Raw genomic sequence first — 17,073 nt, forward strand, 5'->3', positions numbered from 1 at the left:
TCCAGCAGCCCATTACGACGAGTTGGTCGACCTCAACCTCAAAGCGGCTGCTGCAGTCTGCTGACATAGCAGCCAGCCCAGGATGATTACTGACAAGCACCCTCACTCCTCGCCCCCGCCCATGGTGGCCGGCGATCAGCACATGGATCAGTACGTGAGTGTGAACTGTGAACCGGTGGTGGCCGGCAGCAAGGCGAGAGTCAGACGTGTCCGTGCGCGAGCCGCACTGCCGCCGGCGCCGCCGCGGCGCGCACAAGCGTCGCAAGTTGCGACGGCGACTGCCCGGCGGCGAGCGGTGGGCACTGGGCACGACACGCGCCGCGACAAAGCTGGCTGCCAGGATGGATGGCAATTGGCAGCACGCGCGAATGTGCGGTGCTTCGCAGGACGAGTAGGGGTGGTAATGGGCCATGGCCCTAATGGCCTCTTCACAGCCCAATAAAGCCCTTAAATTTTTTAGTTCAAAAATACATATGTTTAGAGCCCGGCCCTTTTAGGGCCCGATCCTTAGATTTTCTAGTTCAAAATGTTGGGCCCTTTACCACCCCTGAGGACGAGGCACTCGCTGGACATCTGGATGACTGGATCACTGGATGGGATATGAATGATATGATATGAAGCGATTGCCGCCTCTTGTCGTTGCCGGTGCGTTGGCGATCTGACAACCACGCCCGGCCAGCGCCTCTCGCTCTGTAAGGACACGATTGATCCAATTTTTTTCGTTTTTTTTTGAAAAAATAGAGTTGATCGAATTTTACGGAATCCAAAATATGATTTGATATCATGGACCGTTTGTTAGCTAATGATTATAGATGGCCATTCGGGCAACCCGGCCCGGCCATAGCATGCCTGGCCCGCTTTTAATCGGGCCGGCCCAGACACGAGCCCACTGGCCTGTTTTGTGCCGGGCTCGCCCGACATAGCCCGGCACTACAACACAAGTCGGGCCGCCCAAAGCCCACGATGCACCAGCACACAGTGCACCTACAAGCCCGAGTGCACGAAACCTGCATAGTAACAACCCGCGGTCAAGGACCCACGAGATTTGCTCACTGGAGCGACGGAGCCGGAGATCTACTCACACGAGACGGGAGGGAAGAGGAGAGGTCGGCGGCGGAGGCGAAGGAGAAGGGCCGAGGCGAGGAGGCGGTGCCGCGGTGGAGGCCCGGGGTACCGGGGCGGAGCCGCGGAGGCGGGCAGGCGACGAAACACATTTACGGCCTCGCGGAGGCGGAGGAGAAGAGCCAAGGCGAGGAGGCGGTGCCAATGCTGCGGTGGAGGCGCGGGGCATCGGGGCCGACCGACGGAGCTGGAGCTGCGGAGGCGGGCAGGCGGCAGGGCGAGTGGGGAAATGGGGCTAGGGTTGGGGGAGCGGGGAGGGGGGGGGGGCGGGAGTATATACTCCCCTTTCTTCTGGCTGTGGGCTGGGCTCGATCGTTGGAGTTAGCGGGTGTTATCGGGCCAGCCTGTTAAATCCGTGTCGAGCTGTGCCAGCCCACGGCCTGGGGTGACGGCTCAAGCCCGAGCATGATTGACGGGCCGGGCCAGCCCGAGCAAGGTTGACGGCCCAGCCCGGGCACGGTAGGGAGCGGGCCGGGCCGTGCTTGGGCCGGGCTAAATTGGCCGTGCTTCGGGCGAACCAACGGGCTGCAGACTGTATGGACAAATATACGAATAATTATAAGTTACGTACGGACCACGAAGAAATAAAAGATTTTTTTTGTTTGAAGTAGAAAGAGAAGAATCGAGCACGTACGTTAGTAAAAAAACAAGGCCTAAACTTTACTCACATGTTTATCGCCTATTCATAACCGTCGTTACATTTATTCCCGACGCACATTTATACGGTGAGATAAGGTAGCAGATTAACCGTACGGTCACGTATCGTACACGCGTACATGCAGGAGCAGCCGAGACATTAACAGCAACTTAACCGCGACGATGACAGCGTAAGCGTGAGCACCGGCAGCGAACGAACGGACGGGCCGGGCGCGCGTCCCACCGATCAGACGGCGATGGAGTTGTCGAGCTTGAGCTCGCCGGCGGCGGGCGTCACGGCGGCGGCGTTGGCTCGAGCGGCCAGGACGTGGTCGCGGACCCGGGCGGCCATGCCGTCAAGCCCGGCCTGCAGGCGCGCCACGAGCGCCTCCCTGGGCGTGCCGCGCACGGGCTCGCACTCGAACTCCCAGCGCAGCTCGCACCCCGCGGCGGCGCCGGGGGCGGCCGGGACGACGCGGAACGTGGCGAAGAAGAGGCCGAAGCCCATGCTGTTGTCGTTCATCTCGTAGCGGAAGAAGCGGCGCTCGGCGTCGTACTCGAGCAGCGTCTCGTGCGCCCAGTCGGCCGCGGCCGCGCCGCCGCCGCCGGGCGGCGGGGCGGTGCCCTCGCAGTAGCGCACGCACCCGGGCAGGCGCGGGGTGCCCGACGCCAGCCGGCACGCCGCCACGCGCGGGTGCCACCGGTGGAACGCCAGGAAGTCCGACAGCAGCGCCCACGCCTCGTCCGCCGTCGCCACGGCCACCGGCGACACCACCTTCCCCTCCCACTCCCACGCCCTACTAGCGGCGGCGGCGGCGCTGGCGGCCGGGGAGGACTCGGTGGCTGCAGCCATGGCACCGGGCCTACGCAGCTAGGAGCTGGGACCTCTCTGCCGCGCCGTGCAAGTACGCGTCGGGCCTTGAGGGGTGTCGCCCACGGCTTGGGAACTACTGGTGTTGGACGGAGCCGCACAATTTATAGACGCCCAGGTGCAGCTAGCTCCGGTTTGGGTTCATGTCGATCGCCCGGGCGGCACCCGGGTCGGGTTGTTCGACGTGTCACGGGTCCGTGATTTTGTACAACGAACTCAAAGGTTGGTTAAGGTTTGTACGGCGTGCACGCTCGCATGTGTGCCATCCGTACGGACATGCAGGTCAGTACTGACGTTTTACGGCCAGGTCTGCACGTGGCCGTGTCATGGGTACACAGGTGCCCTGTACACGACGAATAACTTGAACTTGTAGCAGGCAGCACAGTACCGCTTTTCTGGGCCGAAGGGTCTGCAATGTTTGTGCGATCGTGACGTGTTGTTTGCACAGCACGGGCGCGCGGCGCGCCATGCCATGCCACGGGAGGACAGGAGAGCGAGCAAGCTTTCGAGTCCGGTGTCCGGACACCACTGGCCACTTGGCATGGGTCGGCAGCGGCAGCGGCAGCCGCCCGACCGACCGAGCCCACGGGGCGGTGAGCTCAGCGCAGCACAGGCGCTCGCAGCAGAGGCAGCACAGGCCCCGCTTGAATCCGATCGGCGACACCCACACCACACACCCAGCCCCGGCGACAGCGCGGGCCGGCATGGCGGCGTGGCCGCGAGGCGCGCCCCTGGCTTGGCCTGTTCCGGCGGCAGGATGGACAGGCCCGGCCAGGGCGGACCCACCCCTCCTCCGGCCCCGCGCAGCGAGCCCGTCCTTGTCGTCGCTGTCCGCGCCGCGCTGCCCGCCGTGGCTCGCTAGGGCCCGCGCGCGCCCGCCTCTGTCATCACACGTCGGCGAGCTCGACCCGATCGCGACCGGGTGATGTGATCGATCGATCCATCGATCGGTGGATCAACCCAATCGCTGAGCGGCTCCGGCGATAATAATGCGGCGATTGGGCCAGCGAACCGGCTCGGTAGGTTGCCGGAAGCTGGAATCATTGATTGGCGGCGCCAGGGCACGATCGAGCCCCCGACCACCCCCGTCTCTCTTCGTCGCCGGCCGGCCTCCGATCCGTTCCGGCGGCGGCGGCGAGGTGGCCGTAGCCTGTGGAGCGCCGTTGCAAAATCCGCTTGCTCGGTCGCGGCCGCGCGTCGCGGTCGGCGATGGGAATGGGAATGGGAAAGCTGAAAGCTACAGTACAGGTGTGCGTGCCCACCCGTGGCCGTGGGCCGTGGCCTACTATACTAGTGCCGGCCTGGCCTCCGCCATGAAAGTCTCCCGCGAGCGACGGCGCGCTGGTCAGGGTCCAGGCCACTCATTATACGGGCTGCGCCTGCGCTGCGCTGGTGGTGCCCGGCCGGCATGGGCGGCGCCGCCGCCGTACGGAGGCTGGACCATGGCGTGGCACGCCGTTACGCCGGCGGCACTGTCAGACGAGCAGTAGTGCTGCGAGCTTTGCTGGTCCACTGTCCTGTCTGTGCTACTGGCACTGGCAGTAACGTGCGACCCCCAGGGCGGCCTTGGGTTGCTGATACCCCCAAAGCTACCACGCGTGACCTCACCGGCGCCGTACAATCGACAGCCCACACGCTGGCGTACGTACCGGGATGAATGTTCAGTTTCACTGTGGAGTAAAAACAGCAGGCAGCCAGGGCCAGCCACCCTCGCCTGGCCCTTGCAAAGTTGCAAGCCTTGCCAAACGGGAACACCGCCTGCGTGCAAGCGTGGCAAGGCCCGTTCTGGTTTGCAGAGAACGCACTCGGCGAGATCGCCGTCATTTTCGAACGGGGACGTCGCAACTCCCAACTGAAAAAAAAAGACCCGCGACGTTTCGCGATCCCTGCAGACGCCGGCTACGCTTGGTTGCGCTTCCCTTTCGGCACAGATGAGATGAGATGACCAGGAGGACGATCGGCGACTTGCACGGGCTCGCGCCCATACGGGATGCCGCATCAAGCATCTGCTTAGCTGCTGACCTGACAGTGAAGAGACCACTGTACTGGGTCTGTCAGTGCGATTCGAGCTTCGTGGAGATGACAGGGACGCCCCCGAGGTACAGCCAGTGGCCAGTCATCTAGCTAGCTCGTTGCGAAGTCCCCGTCTAATAATCAAACTCTGAAAATAACAGCAGCAGCAGCAGCAACCACATGTGCATGCTGGTTTACTAGACAACAAGGCCGGCGAAGTCGCCTTTATCCAGCTACCCGCCGATCAATCAGTCGTCTCGAGAAATTCGTCCACACACACACTGATCACCGGCTCGGTCACCGGCGGAACGAAAGAAGCAGCAGGTTTACTGTAGCATACCTCGTTGGGCAGGTTGAGTGTGGCAGCTTAGCGTCAGCTGGCACAGGGCTCAGGCTCAGGCACAGGATCTGGAGCACGCAGGGCCCGTAGTGGTATGGGCTAGCTCACTCATTGCCCTGCTGTCCGGAAGCCTGTCTGCGGAAGGTTGCTGATCACGCGCAGCAAATCGATCGACTTGATTGGAAGTGGTGGAGTGGAGATGGCCTGCGCTGCGTGTGGCCGGCCTAGCTTGCATTGCTTGGGAGCGGCTGATGGCTGTCGGTCTGTGGATTGTAGTTCATCGCTAGTTGTGCGTGGCTGTCCTATGGAGATGGACATCAGCCACTCACGCAGGCAGTGTAGCTGTCGTGATAACGCTAGGAGCCTGTCCTGCCTGCCTAGGAATCCCTAGTGGCTGGTTGTAGGATCAGACAGGCGGCAGCTGAGGAGGCACGACGCACTGTGGAGGATTCAAGGGCCTGCTGCTGTGCCCTCCTGCTCCAAGCCTCCAATGGAGCCGGAGGAGAAAATAAGAAGTCGTGCAGCTTGTGTGGGCCTTCCGCAGGCCGAGCTCCTCTCTGTGGATGTGGATCGAGTGGTTATTGGGCCAGAAGCTCTTCAATGCCCATGGTGGATCCGCCAGTGGCCCATGTGGCATTGTGGGGGCGGCAGTTCGTGTGTGGCAGCGATGGAATATTCGTGGTCGCGGGGCTGTTCGTGTTGAATTCTTTAAATCTCCCGCTATAGCTTCTGTTATAATCCGCTATAGTTATTTGAGGCATCGTACTACTATTTTAACTCATGTGTAATTTAGCCTCTATAGCCCGCTATAATCTCATTTAGCCCGCAATTAGCTAATTTTTGAATCCAGCTGCTAAACTCCTTAGCCCGCTATTTAGAACCATGGTTGAATTGAAACGTGACTCGTGAGCCGCCGCCGCCGTGGCCGCCCCCACCACCCTCCTCAGGGGATAGAAAGGAAGGAAGACGGAGACGATGACCGTACGTACGCGCCGCTTTCCGATCCCCCTTTCTCCTTCCTCCCTTTTTCTGGAACCCAAAATTAACACAAACGCGGAGAGAAGACGGGACGGGCCGGGCGCGAGATCTGAAGCCGTCTGCATTATTGGCGAGCTTTCCTGCCGTGGCAATGGCGGAGCAGGAGCTTTCGCACGCCCGTGGCTAGCCTTTCCCCCGCGCGCGCTTTTCAGTTTCCCGGGCGGGGCCGCCTCCTCCTTGGTCTGTGGCGTCGCGTAGCCTGTTTGCTCTTCCCCACTGGCACTGTCCGCAGCCGGCCGGCGGCCCCATCTCCGGTGGGCGGTGGCCGGCTGATTCAGCGCGATGGCTGCAGGGCACCACGTTCGGTTACGGCAGGAACGTACGGTCGTTACGGCCACACAAAATATCTGAATATACATATTATATTAGACTCTTTTTTCTTCTAATCAAGCCTTTCTTTGCAGTGCTTTTGCTCTGTTTGGCCTCTGTACTGGTGTACTGTAGCTCCGCACATGGACACGAGGCCGGTGTTTCATTCACCACCATCCCACTCTGCTTCCTTGTGCTGTAACTCCCACTCTGCAGCTTCTTTTTTGTTCACTCTGTCAGTAATTTCCCACTGTAGTATTATGATGATCCTTTCTTCAAATGGAGAGAATCTGCTCAGAGCCAAGCAACAGAAAGATATTACATTTTGGACCAACAAAAAGATATTACAGAGTGTTTAACGTTCTTATGTCCTGGACTGATTTTCAATTATTAGTTGCCAATCAGACAAAATACAGGAGCCTGATCTTCACCGAGCAAGATCTGCAACATACTAAGCAACACGACCACTCTGAAATCCTGCACGCAGACGCACAGGACGATAGGTTCAGAAATACTAGATCAAAGAACACAGCATGCATAGGTGACAGGTGATGGTTCAATGCAAAAGCAAGACAGGGACCAAAGTGCCTCTAGAATACTCACACTTGCACATACTACAAAACGAGAGCGCAAAGATAGTCATTTGGCCATGCCGGTTACAATTTTTATTACCAAAGAGGACATCAAAGCTCGCGGCTGTATTGGACAGGCCTGATTGCACTTGCACAGCCACGCTAGCGTATCAGCCTCCTTTCTCGATCACCTCTGCTTCATCAGCCAAAGTTATCCTTTTAAAACCAAAGTTGATTCAGAAAGGAAGGCGATGACAGCTTTGATTAATCAGGCATGAACTCGTTGCTGGTTGTTTGCTAACGTTTCCGGCAGCACCTTCGACTGTCGACTCGTGTTGTAACTGGTAACAGGTTCAGTTGCTGACCTGCCTAACTCGATCGCACTGCTGCAGTAGCTAGCTAGCTGCTCCGGCATTCTTAGCAGTGAAGCTACCTGTTTCAGTTCCAGCATGCGCTTACTATGCTGCACGCGTGCCCCACCATGGACATTTCTTTCTCCAGAAAAGATGACAAAATCACAGGCCACTGCATGCTTGGAGATTTCCATGGAATGGCAAGCGTGGAAGGCTGTGCGAGTCCAAGGGAAACGGCGGCTCCATCCCGCTCTCTGCGCTAGCTGTTTCATGGCGCGGGACTTTTGGAAAGGGGCGCAGATGATAGTGGCTTTCCATAATTGCAGGAGGACTACTCCTCTCTGGCTAGTACACGGTCGCAGTTTGTTACCAAATCATGTGTGGATGTGACTAACCATCTGATAGAGCCGTTGTCGGTACCTTACAGCTGGGTACCCAATCCTACTGTACCAAGACTCGCGTAGTTATCCGTAACTACGCCCTAGGTAGCTAAGCAGCCGGACTCCCTGGGGTCCGACTCCAACTCGCCGGACCAACAGTCCCGGACCCGCTTCCCGCTCGGGGACATGTCCGGTGTCACCACGTGTCCCAGAGGTGGAAACTCAGCACCAGTGACCGAGGACCCGGACCCCCGCAGGTGGGTCCGGGACCTCCACGTGCCATCCGGACTCCCGCAGATGGGTCCGGGACCTCCACGTGCCTATCCGGACCCCCGTGAACTCTCGCCTCAGTTAGCTGCTCGGGAGGGGTCCGGAGCCGCCACGTGTCACGTAGACGCGGGCGCGGGCGCAAGCCTTCCGCTGGAAGCTCCCTCACCCACCCACATTAAATGCAAGAGGTTGAAGCGGGCTCTGCTGCCTCTGGGCTCGGGGCAGCTTTTGTCAGTCCACACTGTGGATCGCCAGTTACCGAGGCGGCTCGTCAGTTACCAAGATAAGCATTAAAGACTCAGCGTCGTGCGCATGGGCGACGAGTTATGATGACCAGCTACTGACTGGAGCAACAGTGCACGCTGCTACAGTGGACCGAGTCAGTAGTACGGCGCTTCATCATGACCACGACGCGGGGCTGTAGAGGCTAGACTCTACTCTGACAGGACAGCTCAAGACCATCCTTGGTCAGAAGCTACGCACGAAAGCCGACGACAAGATCTACGGATCCGAGGCATTGAAGGCAAAAGTGTAGTTTATAATACATCGCTGGGTCCACATGTCGGGGCCCCGCTCAGTGTACGTGCTCCCCTTGGACATATAAAAGGGAGAGCACCCCCGCTAGAACACAGAACACACACAGACGCACGCCGGACTCAGCTCCAAGCTCTTCCAGACTCAAGCAATACAACACACAGTGCACGTAGGGTATTACGTTCCGGCGGCCCGAACCACTCTAAACCTGGTGTGTTTATCGTGTTCTTCCTCTGAGATTGGGCTAATCGTAGCTAACCCTCGAGTACTCACCCTCTTGGTTTAGGCGGGTGCACAACGCCACCCGGCTGTGTGTTTGCACACCACGACATTTGGCACGCCAGGTAGGGGCGCTTTAGCTAGTTTTAGCTCATCTCTTGCCCATCTCCATGGCTCGGGTGATTGAGCACTCCCACCACCACGACGACGTGGAGATGACGGAGGGTGTGGCGTCATCCGCGCCACACACCTCTCGCCTTCCTGCGCCAGGGGCAACCGTGCCCGTGGAGCAGCCACTGTTGGCAGCGGCACGCGCTGCACGTCGGCAAGAGTCAGGGCGCCCGTCAAGGGCCCCCTCACAAGCTGCGAGCGGCGGAGCGACAAATCCCAGCTCGCAGCATACCTCACTCATGTGAGGAAGCCCGTCCCGGCGGAAAGCCGACTCCGGTCGCACCAAGCCCACTCCGGTCGCACTAAGCCGACTCTGGTGGCTCTCTCCGGCGGAAAGCCGACTCCGGTCGCACCCCCGACTCTAAATATCTGTAAGTCCTACCCTTAGAGGCCCAGCAGGGAATAAAATCTTTTCCTTTGCAACTAGATAGTACTTCCGTGTGGTCCAGTCCGGTGAGCCTCCCCCGTGGAGGGGCCCGGACCTCTGCGAACCAGGTTCAGGGAAGCAGACTCACCCTCCGGGGAGGTCCGGAGCCGTGTAGCCGCTTAGCCTGGTTCCGTACCCTAAGCCTACATGCTCTACCTCCCTAGGGCGAGTACCGTAGTACCTAAGACTGGGGGCCCAGAGGTACGGACAGCTCCGGACTTATAAACCCGTGTTCTGGCTTACATCGCACATCTCATGTACATCTAGTTATAAAGGAAAAGTTTATTCTCAGTTCGCCTCTAAGGATGTTATATTCCAATTTCAATCTACGCATTCTGTTTGCGCTAACCCCCACGTGGCTTTTTACTCTTGTGCGGTGATTGTGGTCCGAATTGAGTTGGCTAGTTAGTGACTTAGCTCGAGACCCCTCATGGAAGAGAGGGGTTCGGACCCCTGGGAACCTGCAGGTTCAGGGAAGCACACTCATTCTCCGGGGAGGTCCGGAGACGTGTAACCGCTTAGTCTGGTTCCGTACCCTAAGCATGCACGCACCACCTCCTGTGAATGAGTGCCGTAGTACCTAGGACTGGGAACCTGGAGGTCCGGACTTTCTCTTAACCTAAAGGTCGGCCCCTTGAGCTCCGTTCACTGAACCTAGATATCTATCTCAAAGGATTACAGCCAACAGTATTTGGGACCCGTGGGCACGCTACTAAGCATCTAACTTGAGTCATGTGCAGGTCCAAACGTGATGATGCAGCAGGTGACCCAAAGGATGGACGACGCAGGACAAGACCCTTGCGGCGCACACCGCTGGGCGCCAGAAGCAGACTAGTTGCTCACAGTAGTGGCCCCACCTGCGGGTTCGTTGCCTCTCCCGAGGCGGGCCCGGGGGCCTCTGTCGGTACCCTACAGCTGGGGTACCCACTCCTACTGTGCCAAGACTCGCGTAGTTATCCGTAACTACACCCTAAGGAGCTGAGCAGCCGGACCCCTGGGGTCCGACTCCATCTCGCCGGACCAACGGTCCCGGACCCGCTTCCCGCTCGGGGACAGGTCCGGTGTCACCACGTGTCCCAGAGGTGGAAATGCTCAGCACCTGTGACCGAGGACCCGGACCCCCGCAGGTGGGTCCGGGACCTCCACGTGCCATCCGAACTCCCGCAGATGGGTCCGGGACCTCCACGTGCCTATCCGGATCACCGTGAGCTCTCGGCTCAGCTAGCTGCTCGGGAGGGGTCCGGAGCCGCCACGTGTCACGCAGACGCGGGCGCGGGCGCAAGGCTTCCGCTGGAAGCTCCCTCACCCACCCGCATTAATTGCAAAAGGTTGAGGCGGGCTCTGCTGCCTCTGGGCTCGGGGCAGCTTTTGTCAGTCCACACTGTGGATCGCCAGTTACCGAGACGGCTCGTCAGTTACCAAGATAAGCATTAAAGACTCAGCGCCGTGCGCATGGCCGACGAGTCATGATGACCAGCTACTGACTGGAGCAACAGTGCACGCTGCTACAGTGGACCGAGTCAGTAGTTCGGCGCTTCATCATGACCTCGACGCGCGGCTGCAGAGGCTAGACTCTACTCTGACAGGACAGCTCATGACCATCCCTGGTCAGAAGCTACGCATGGAAGCCGACGACAAGATCTCCGGATCTGAGGCATTGAAGGCCAAAGTGTAGTTTATAATACATCGCTGGGTCCACATGTCGGGGCTCCGCTCAGTGTACGTGCTCTCCTTGGACATATAAAAGGGAGAGCACGCCCGCTAGAACACAGAACACACACAGACGCACGCCGGACTCAGCTCCAAGCTCTTCCAGACTCAAGCAATACAACACACAGTGGACGTAGGGTATTACGCTCCGGCAGCCCGAACCACTCTAAACCTGCTGTGTTCATCGTGTTCTTCCTCTGAGATTGGGCTAATCCTAGCTAACCCCCGAGTACTCACCCTCTGGGTTTAGGCAGGTGCACTACGCCACCCGGCTGTGGGTTTGCACACCACGGCATGCGTGTTTAGATGAAATGCAAAAACTTTTTGCTATGGAATCTTGGTAATTTGAAGTACTAAATGAAGTCTATTTACAAAACTTTTTGCACAGATGGGTTGTAAATCGCGAGACGAATCTAATGATGCTAATTAATCTATAAATAATCCATAATTAGCAGATAGTTACTATAGCATCACTGTTGCAAATCATAGATTAAGTAGGCTCATTAGATTCGTCTTGCGATTTACAGCCCATCCATGCAAAAAAATTTGTAAATAGACTTCATTTAGTACTCCATGCATGTGTCCAAATATTCAATGTGATGTTTTTTTTTGCGTTTACGGGTTTACGGGTTGTGATTTAAACATGGCCAGATTATGAGAGGGAAGGCCTTAATTAGCAAAGATGTCAACTAGCACATAACTGTGATCTCAAAAACGGGAAAGAGAAAAAAAAAACTGAATTTCAAGTCCTATACTAGCTAGTCATCCCTGATATGGATTCAGCCGTCAGGGATGATCATCATTTGACTAATCCTTTCCTCTTCTTTTCTTTTTTGCTGTGTTTTCCATAAAAAACATCAAGAGCTTTATTTCCTTTTTCATTTGATCATTAGATTTTTTAGAAGTTTTTTTGAGGCGATAGATTTTTAGAAGTTCTACTTATACTTGTACTTTATTTCAGTCTCTCAAAAGAAAAATGGATTTTGGTGTATCTATTGTGTACCATCAAGCAGTACTATACCGCACTAGCTATACCCGATCAAAAAATTAAAAAAGAAAGAAAGAAAAAGAGCACATCGAGGAAGGAAAAAACAAATGAGCCTGGTTTTTTAGAGGTCCCAAAGTGCCTAAAGTCCTAAACCAGGGTTGCTTTTGTTTGTGTGTTTGATGGAGCTGCTTTTTTTCTCTCTCTCTACTTCGTCCCACCATGATAAGGGGACACATGTTGGGGAGCACCAGCCCACTTGCCCACCAGGCCTGCTAAACCCTCACATGGTCACATCTAATTTCGTTACTAATATCTTCCAATTATTCTTTGCGTCACACCCAAAATTGAATTGGCACTTGCATTGACAAAAAAATGGATTATAGAAGACGAACTTATGGTTTCTTTATTAGACACAATATTTACTCTTTAGTAGCTAATTAACTTGATTAGGCTAGCTGGAGCTGATATTTGCATTGGTGCACAAGCAGGTATGTACTAAGATAGGCTTGTCTGACTAAATACTTTAGTTGTATGCGTTATGCATTCTTTTAATGAGCATCCTGTTGCTTTTCTGTTCATGAAAATGTTATTATTCAGACAATTGATGTTGAAGGCTGACATGATTAACAGGTTCCAAAAGGCACTCACGATCCATGCATGCATTCCTTAGCATCCACTCCAAACAGTGGGCTCCCTAAATTAGCCAGAAAAGTCGGCAATGAATTCCCTAAACCCCAACAAGAAAATGGGGCAGGGAAAAAGGGGGCAGAAGGAAACAGCAGAAGCAGAGTGCTAGTCCCCTTGCTCTTCGAGCTCCGAGCTCATGAGTGCCAGGCCAGCTTTGCCCAAAGCCATAGCTGTATACAACTATATTACAAGGAAAAGGGAAGAAGTGATAAAAAAACAACGGGCAAAGAAAACATATGTAGATATTCTTCACTTGCATGCCACGGAAATTGTAGCTATCTTTTTTTCTTCCTTTCTGCAGACCAGGAACGATGAATAGTGTTTTGCTTTCTCTGCCGACAGGAAATGCAAATGAAAAGATATGTTTGTAGTACGTCTAGATCTTGTATTTGTTGTATTTTGTTTAGGCTTGAGATATGATGTTGAAGCAATGCGTGTTGTATAGTTCCTCTCTGAATCAAAGGTTTGCATGTGTGTTGCGGGGAAGCTGCAGGTGAAACCGGATTCTGCAGAACGGCATGCCGCCTCAGGAAACAGGTCTCTCTCTTTTTTTATTGGCGGCGGTGTCTGAGCATGTTTTTCATTAAGCGCTCTCTCTCTCCAGAACCAAATAAAGCTTCTTCCTTTTTAATTTGCCAGGTACATGGCTCATATTCTTTTCTCTCCTCATCCCAATTCCTTTTTTTTTGCTGAATTTCCTCACAGAATTGAAGTATTTGAACATTCTCTCTCAGAAAAGTATTTAATAAACATGCACATACACATGCATGGAAACTTCCGTATACAGTGCGTGTACGGCACAATACTTTGATTACTTTTCTACGACCCCTGCTAAAGCTGGATCCTATCGGCTCGTACTGATGTTCATCACAATAGTTTAATCCAAGCTACATACGGCACCCCGGTGTTGTTAACCAGTTTGCAGGTACTTTGTCCAAGCACGCAGCATCCGTAGCAGGCATGCATGCCTGCCCTTTCCTGAGTCCTGACTATCCTATACTTTTTTTAGTTTTTTTAATGACTATCCTATATACATTATACTTATTTCTTTATATACTTTCTTTCTGCCTTTGGAAAAATAAAAATTCTCTGGAGGCAATCGGCATGCAGGCATGTGTATGACTGAAATAAACTGAAGTAATGGCGTATCCCGGTGGTAATTTCGCGGCGTATGAAAGCCCCCTTTTTTTTTCAGATGGGTGCTGTACTGCTGTTCCGAGCTGGCCAGGCGAAGCCGGCACGCTGGTGGCTGCTGCGTGCTTTAGGTCTGTGGCTCAACCGCTTTTACTCGCTGGATTACTGTTCGCCTTTGTGCATAGCAGCGGCGCTGTTGTTTAACTCAGTTTTCCTTCTCAATCAATCTTCACGACAGCTTTTTTTTCTTTTCTCTCCTTGAAAGATGAGGGCTTCCTTGGAAAAAGAAGAGTTGATCTCATTTTGAAGAAGTAGTACAATTATTTGAACTAAAGAGGATTGTAAGTACACCTAACAGTTACCAATTTGCACCCCTAAAAACTAGCATAACGAAGATGAGGCCTGGCCTTCGCATTCGAGACCTAGCGTATGGGACGATGGAAGCAAGAATTTTGCAAAGAGCTCGCTGAATCGTCATAGTAACATTTCACACGATGTGCAGCTTAATAAACCACGATCCCCTTAACCAAGGACGATCCCAGGGGCACCTTCTGCAGCATCCCCCGGCTATAATGTGTTGCCTAAACGTGTGGACTATGGACTGCCTACATGACAGGACCACAGGCGCAAAGTTTCGCATAGCCACCACCGCCTGCATCTCCAAAGATTCAAGCACGCAGGCGCACTCATGTTTTGCTGCAAACAAGAAGCTAAAATAAGATGGGTCGAACTAGCAACTTGCAAAGGCCTATTTCTGTGTAGGCCTGTAGCAGTGCGGCAGCACACCATGCATAGCACTAGTACTCTAGTAGTACTCCAATATAACTACTGCCGTCTTTGGAAGCTTCCTGGAAGGCGACTTTAATCGCTAGCTAGCCTCCGATCAGCAGCAGAGTTAAAATGATTGAACATCCTTTCTAGCAACGCCCTCCAATTTCCCTGTCACGTAAGTAAATAATTAGGATGAATGGAACTAGCTAGCTAGCTAGCTGCCTTTCAAAATAATTAGGATGTATTCACCGTGTTCGGCAGGCTGGAGCTGGAATGGTGTGAGAAAAAAATACTGTAGCGATGGCTGGAGCTGGAGCTGGTGGCTGGAGTGATGTGAGAGGAAAATACTGTAGCGCTGGAGGAAAGATGACCAACCGAATGCTGCAAAAGCTAGTGCGCCTTTGGGTTAGAGAGAGGAAACGCGCACGCTAGCTGCGCCTCCGCCGGCGCGGCCGGTCACCACTTTCTTAGCCGCGAAGAAGAAAGTGTCCGACGGCCGGCCGGCGAATGGCGTCTCACCAGCCGGCGGCGGCGCGCGACGTAACATGCTCCGGAACCACGCAGACGCAGCTCCCCTCTCCCTCCCCTGGCTTAACGACGGCACGCCGCAGCTTGGCCAGTGCTGGTCACTGGCCCGGCGGGGCCCACATGCCAGTCGCCGCGCACCAAGCCCCTCGTCGCTCGCTCATCAGCCTGTCATCACGGAGCTCACGCTCCCTCCTCCTTTCCTTAATTCTTAAGTCCCCGTCTGCCAGTGGGCCCCACTCCGCCCCACCACCACCGCGCCCGCTCCCGCCTTTAAATAGACCCCCGCCCTCCTCGTCCCATTCGTTCCATCCGCCGCCTGGCAAATCAACCCTGCCTTCCTTCCTTCCTTCCACTACCACCCAGCAGGCCCAGCAAAGCGAAAGCGAAGCGAAGCAAAGCAAAGCTCGGGTCACGTGAGGATCGGAGATCGCTAGCTAGCTATCTTGCTGATTCGTTCGTGAGCGATCCCGCCCGTTGCTGGCGTTTCCCAGTCGGGCACCACCATATATATGGATCTCGCCGCCGAGCCCGACAAGCGGATCCGGCCGTCCGGCGGCGGCGGCGGCACGGAGCCCCCCGGCGGGTTCGGGAAGCGCCTCATGAGCGTGCTCCGCGCCGTCTACCACATGCTGCGCCGGGGCCTCTGCCGCAAGCGCCTCATGATGGACCTCCACCTGCTGCTCGGACGGGGCAAGCTCGCCGGCAAGGCGCTGCGCAACCTCGTCGCCGCCGCGAACCACCCGCACGGCGCCCACCACCACCACCACCTCGTGGCCGCTCGCGCCGGCGCGGGAGCCGCAAACGGCGCCGCGGGGGCAGCGGCGGCGTCGGCCTCGGCCTCGGCCTCCGCCGCCGCGGACCTGCCGTTCGCGCCCAACCCCAGGGACGTGGAGTTCAGCTGCGAGACCACGCCGTCGTACTCGTACGCGGGGCCGGTGCGCGCCCTGTTCCCGTTCAGGATCCGCGGGCGCGGCGGCGGCGCCGCCCGGGGCTGCGACGGGCTCGACTTCGCCCAGGTGGCGCGCGCGCTCGAGATGATGAGCGCCGCGGATGACGCCGCCGCCGGGCCAGGGGAGACGCCGCCGCCGCCGGCGTCCGCGGCCGGGGCCACGCCGTCGCCCATGCTGGCGCTCAGCCTCGGGCGCAGCCCCGCCGGGGCCCGCCAGCTCCGCGTCACCGACTCGCCGTTCCCCCTCGAGCCGGAGGGCGTCGACGAGCGCGCCAACTCCAACTTCGACGCCTTCATCAACAAGTTCTACGAGAACCTCCGCCTGCAGGCGGCCAACGCCACCCCCAACAACTGCGTGCGCCGCCGTGGCTAGCCCCACGCCGCGACGATCCAAGCCGGGCGACCACGACGGCGCGCGCTGCCTCGATCGCTCCCAAGCAATGCAAGCGGCCACACCACACCACACATATTAGTGTCAACGTCAACGACGACTGTTTCACTGTCATGTGGGTTCCGAGTTTTACTACCTGCATGTGTAATTTTTCTTTCTCTTTTTTTTTCTTTTTGTTACTTTCCTCGTCCGTGATAATCGATCTCGATATATAAGGTCGGTCGGTGAGGAGACGAGCGAGATAAACAAGGGCTATAGCTAGCTTGTTGTTGCAGCTAATAAGCCCTGACATCCTGTGTATCTGTCACGCACACTATCTATCTGCATATGCATATGCATATGAATATGATCGAGATGAAATAATGGTAAATTTTGCACATGTCAGCGAACATATATACGTGTTACGGCTGAAATGGGTACACTTTGTCATCAGTTTCTCTAGAGAAAGTAAACTTGATGGTTTGTTTCCCGGAAAAACTGTTGGCTGTCTTACATGTTTTTTTTTCTTTTTGCTTAATTTTTGGGCATGTGTATGTAGTACGGATTTGGACATGGATTCAGAAAACTATTTTATGAGAAAGAGATAGGGACAAGAATATACACCATTTTTAGGAAATAAAAACTATATGTGTGTGCGCTCGCGCGCGCGCTTTTCATCAT

General features: G+C 55.7%; 2 protein-coding genes across 2 annotated transcripts; one reads left to right on the forward strand and one right to left on the reverse strand.

The window, feature by feature from the left end:
• Positions 1-1,757: 1,757 nt before the first annotated feature.
• Positions 1,758-2,725, reverse strand: LOC120676227 (lachrymatory-factor synthase-like). The gene has a single exon (XM_039957457.1). The coding sequence runs from the start codon at positions 2,609-2,611 to the stop codon at positions 2,006-2,008; it is 606 nt and encodes a 201-aa protein (XP_039813391.1). The 5' UTR covers positions 2,612-2,725; the 3' UTR covers positions 1,758-2,005.
• A 12,664-nt stretch (positions 2,726-15,389) lies between these two features.
• LOC120676645 lies at positions 15,390-16,804 on the forward strand. The gene has a single exon (XM_039957964.1). The coding sequence runs from the start codon at positions 15,583-15,585 to the stop codon at positions 16,393-16,395; it is 813 nt and encodes a 270-aa protein (XP_039813898.1). The 5' UTR covers positions 15,390-15,582; the 3' UTR covers positions 16,396-16,804.
• Positions 16,805-17,073: the final 269 nt, after the last annotated feature.

Source organism: Panicum virgatum, chromosome 5N (genome assembly GCF_016808335.1).
Source record: "Panicum virgatum strain AP13 chromosome 5N, P.virgatum_v5, whole genome shotgun sequence".
Lineage (NCBI taxonomy): Eukaryota > Viridiplantae > Streptophyta > Magnoliopsida > Poales > Poaceae > Panicum > Panicum virgatum.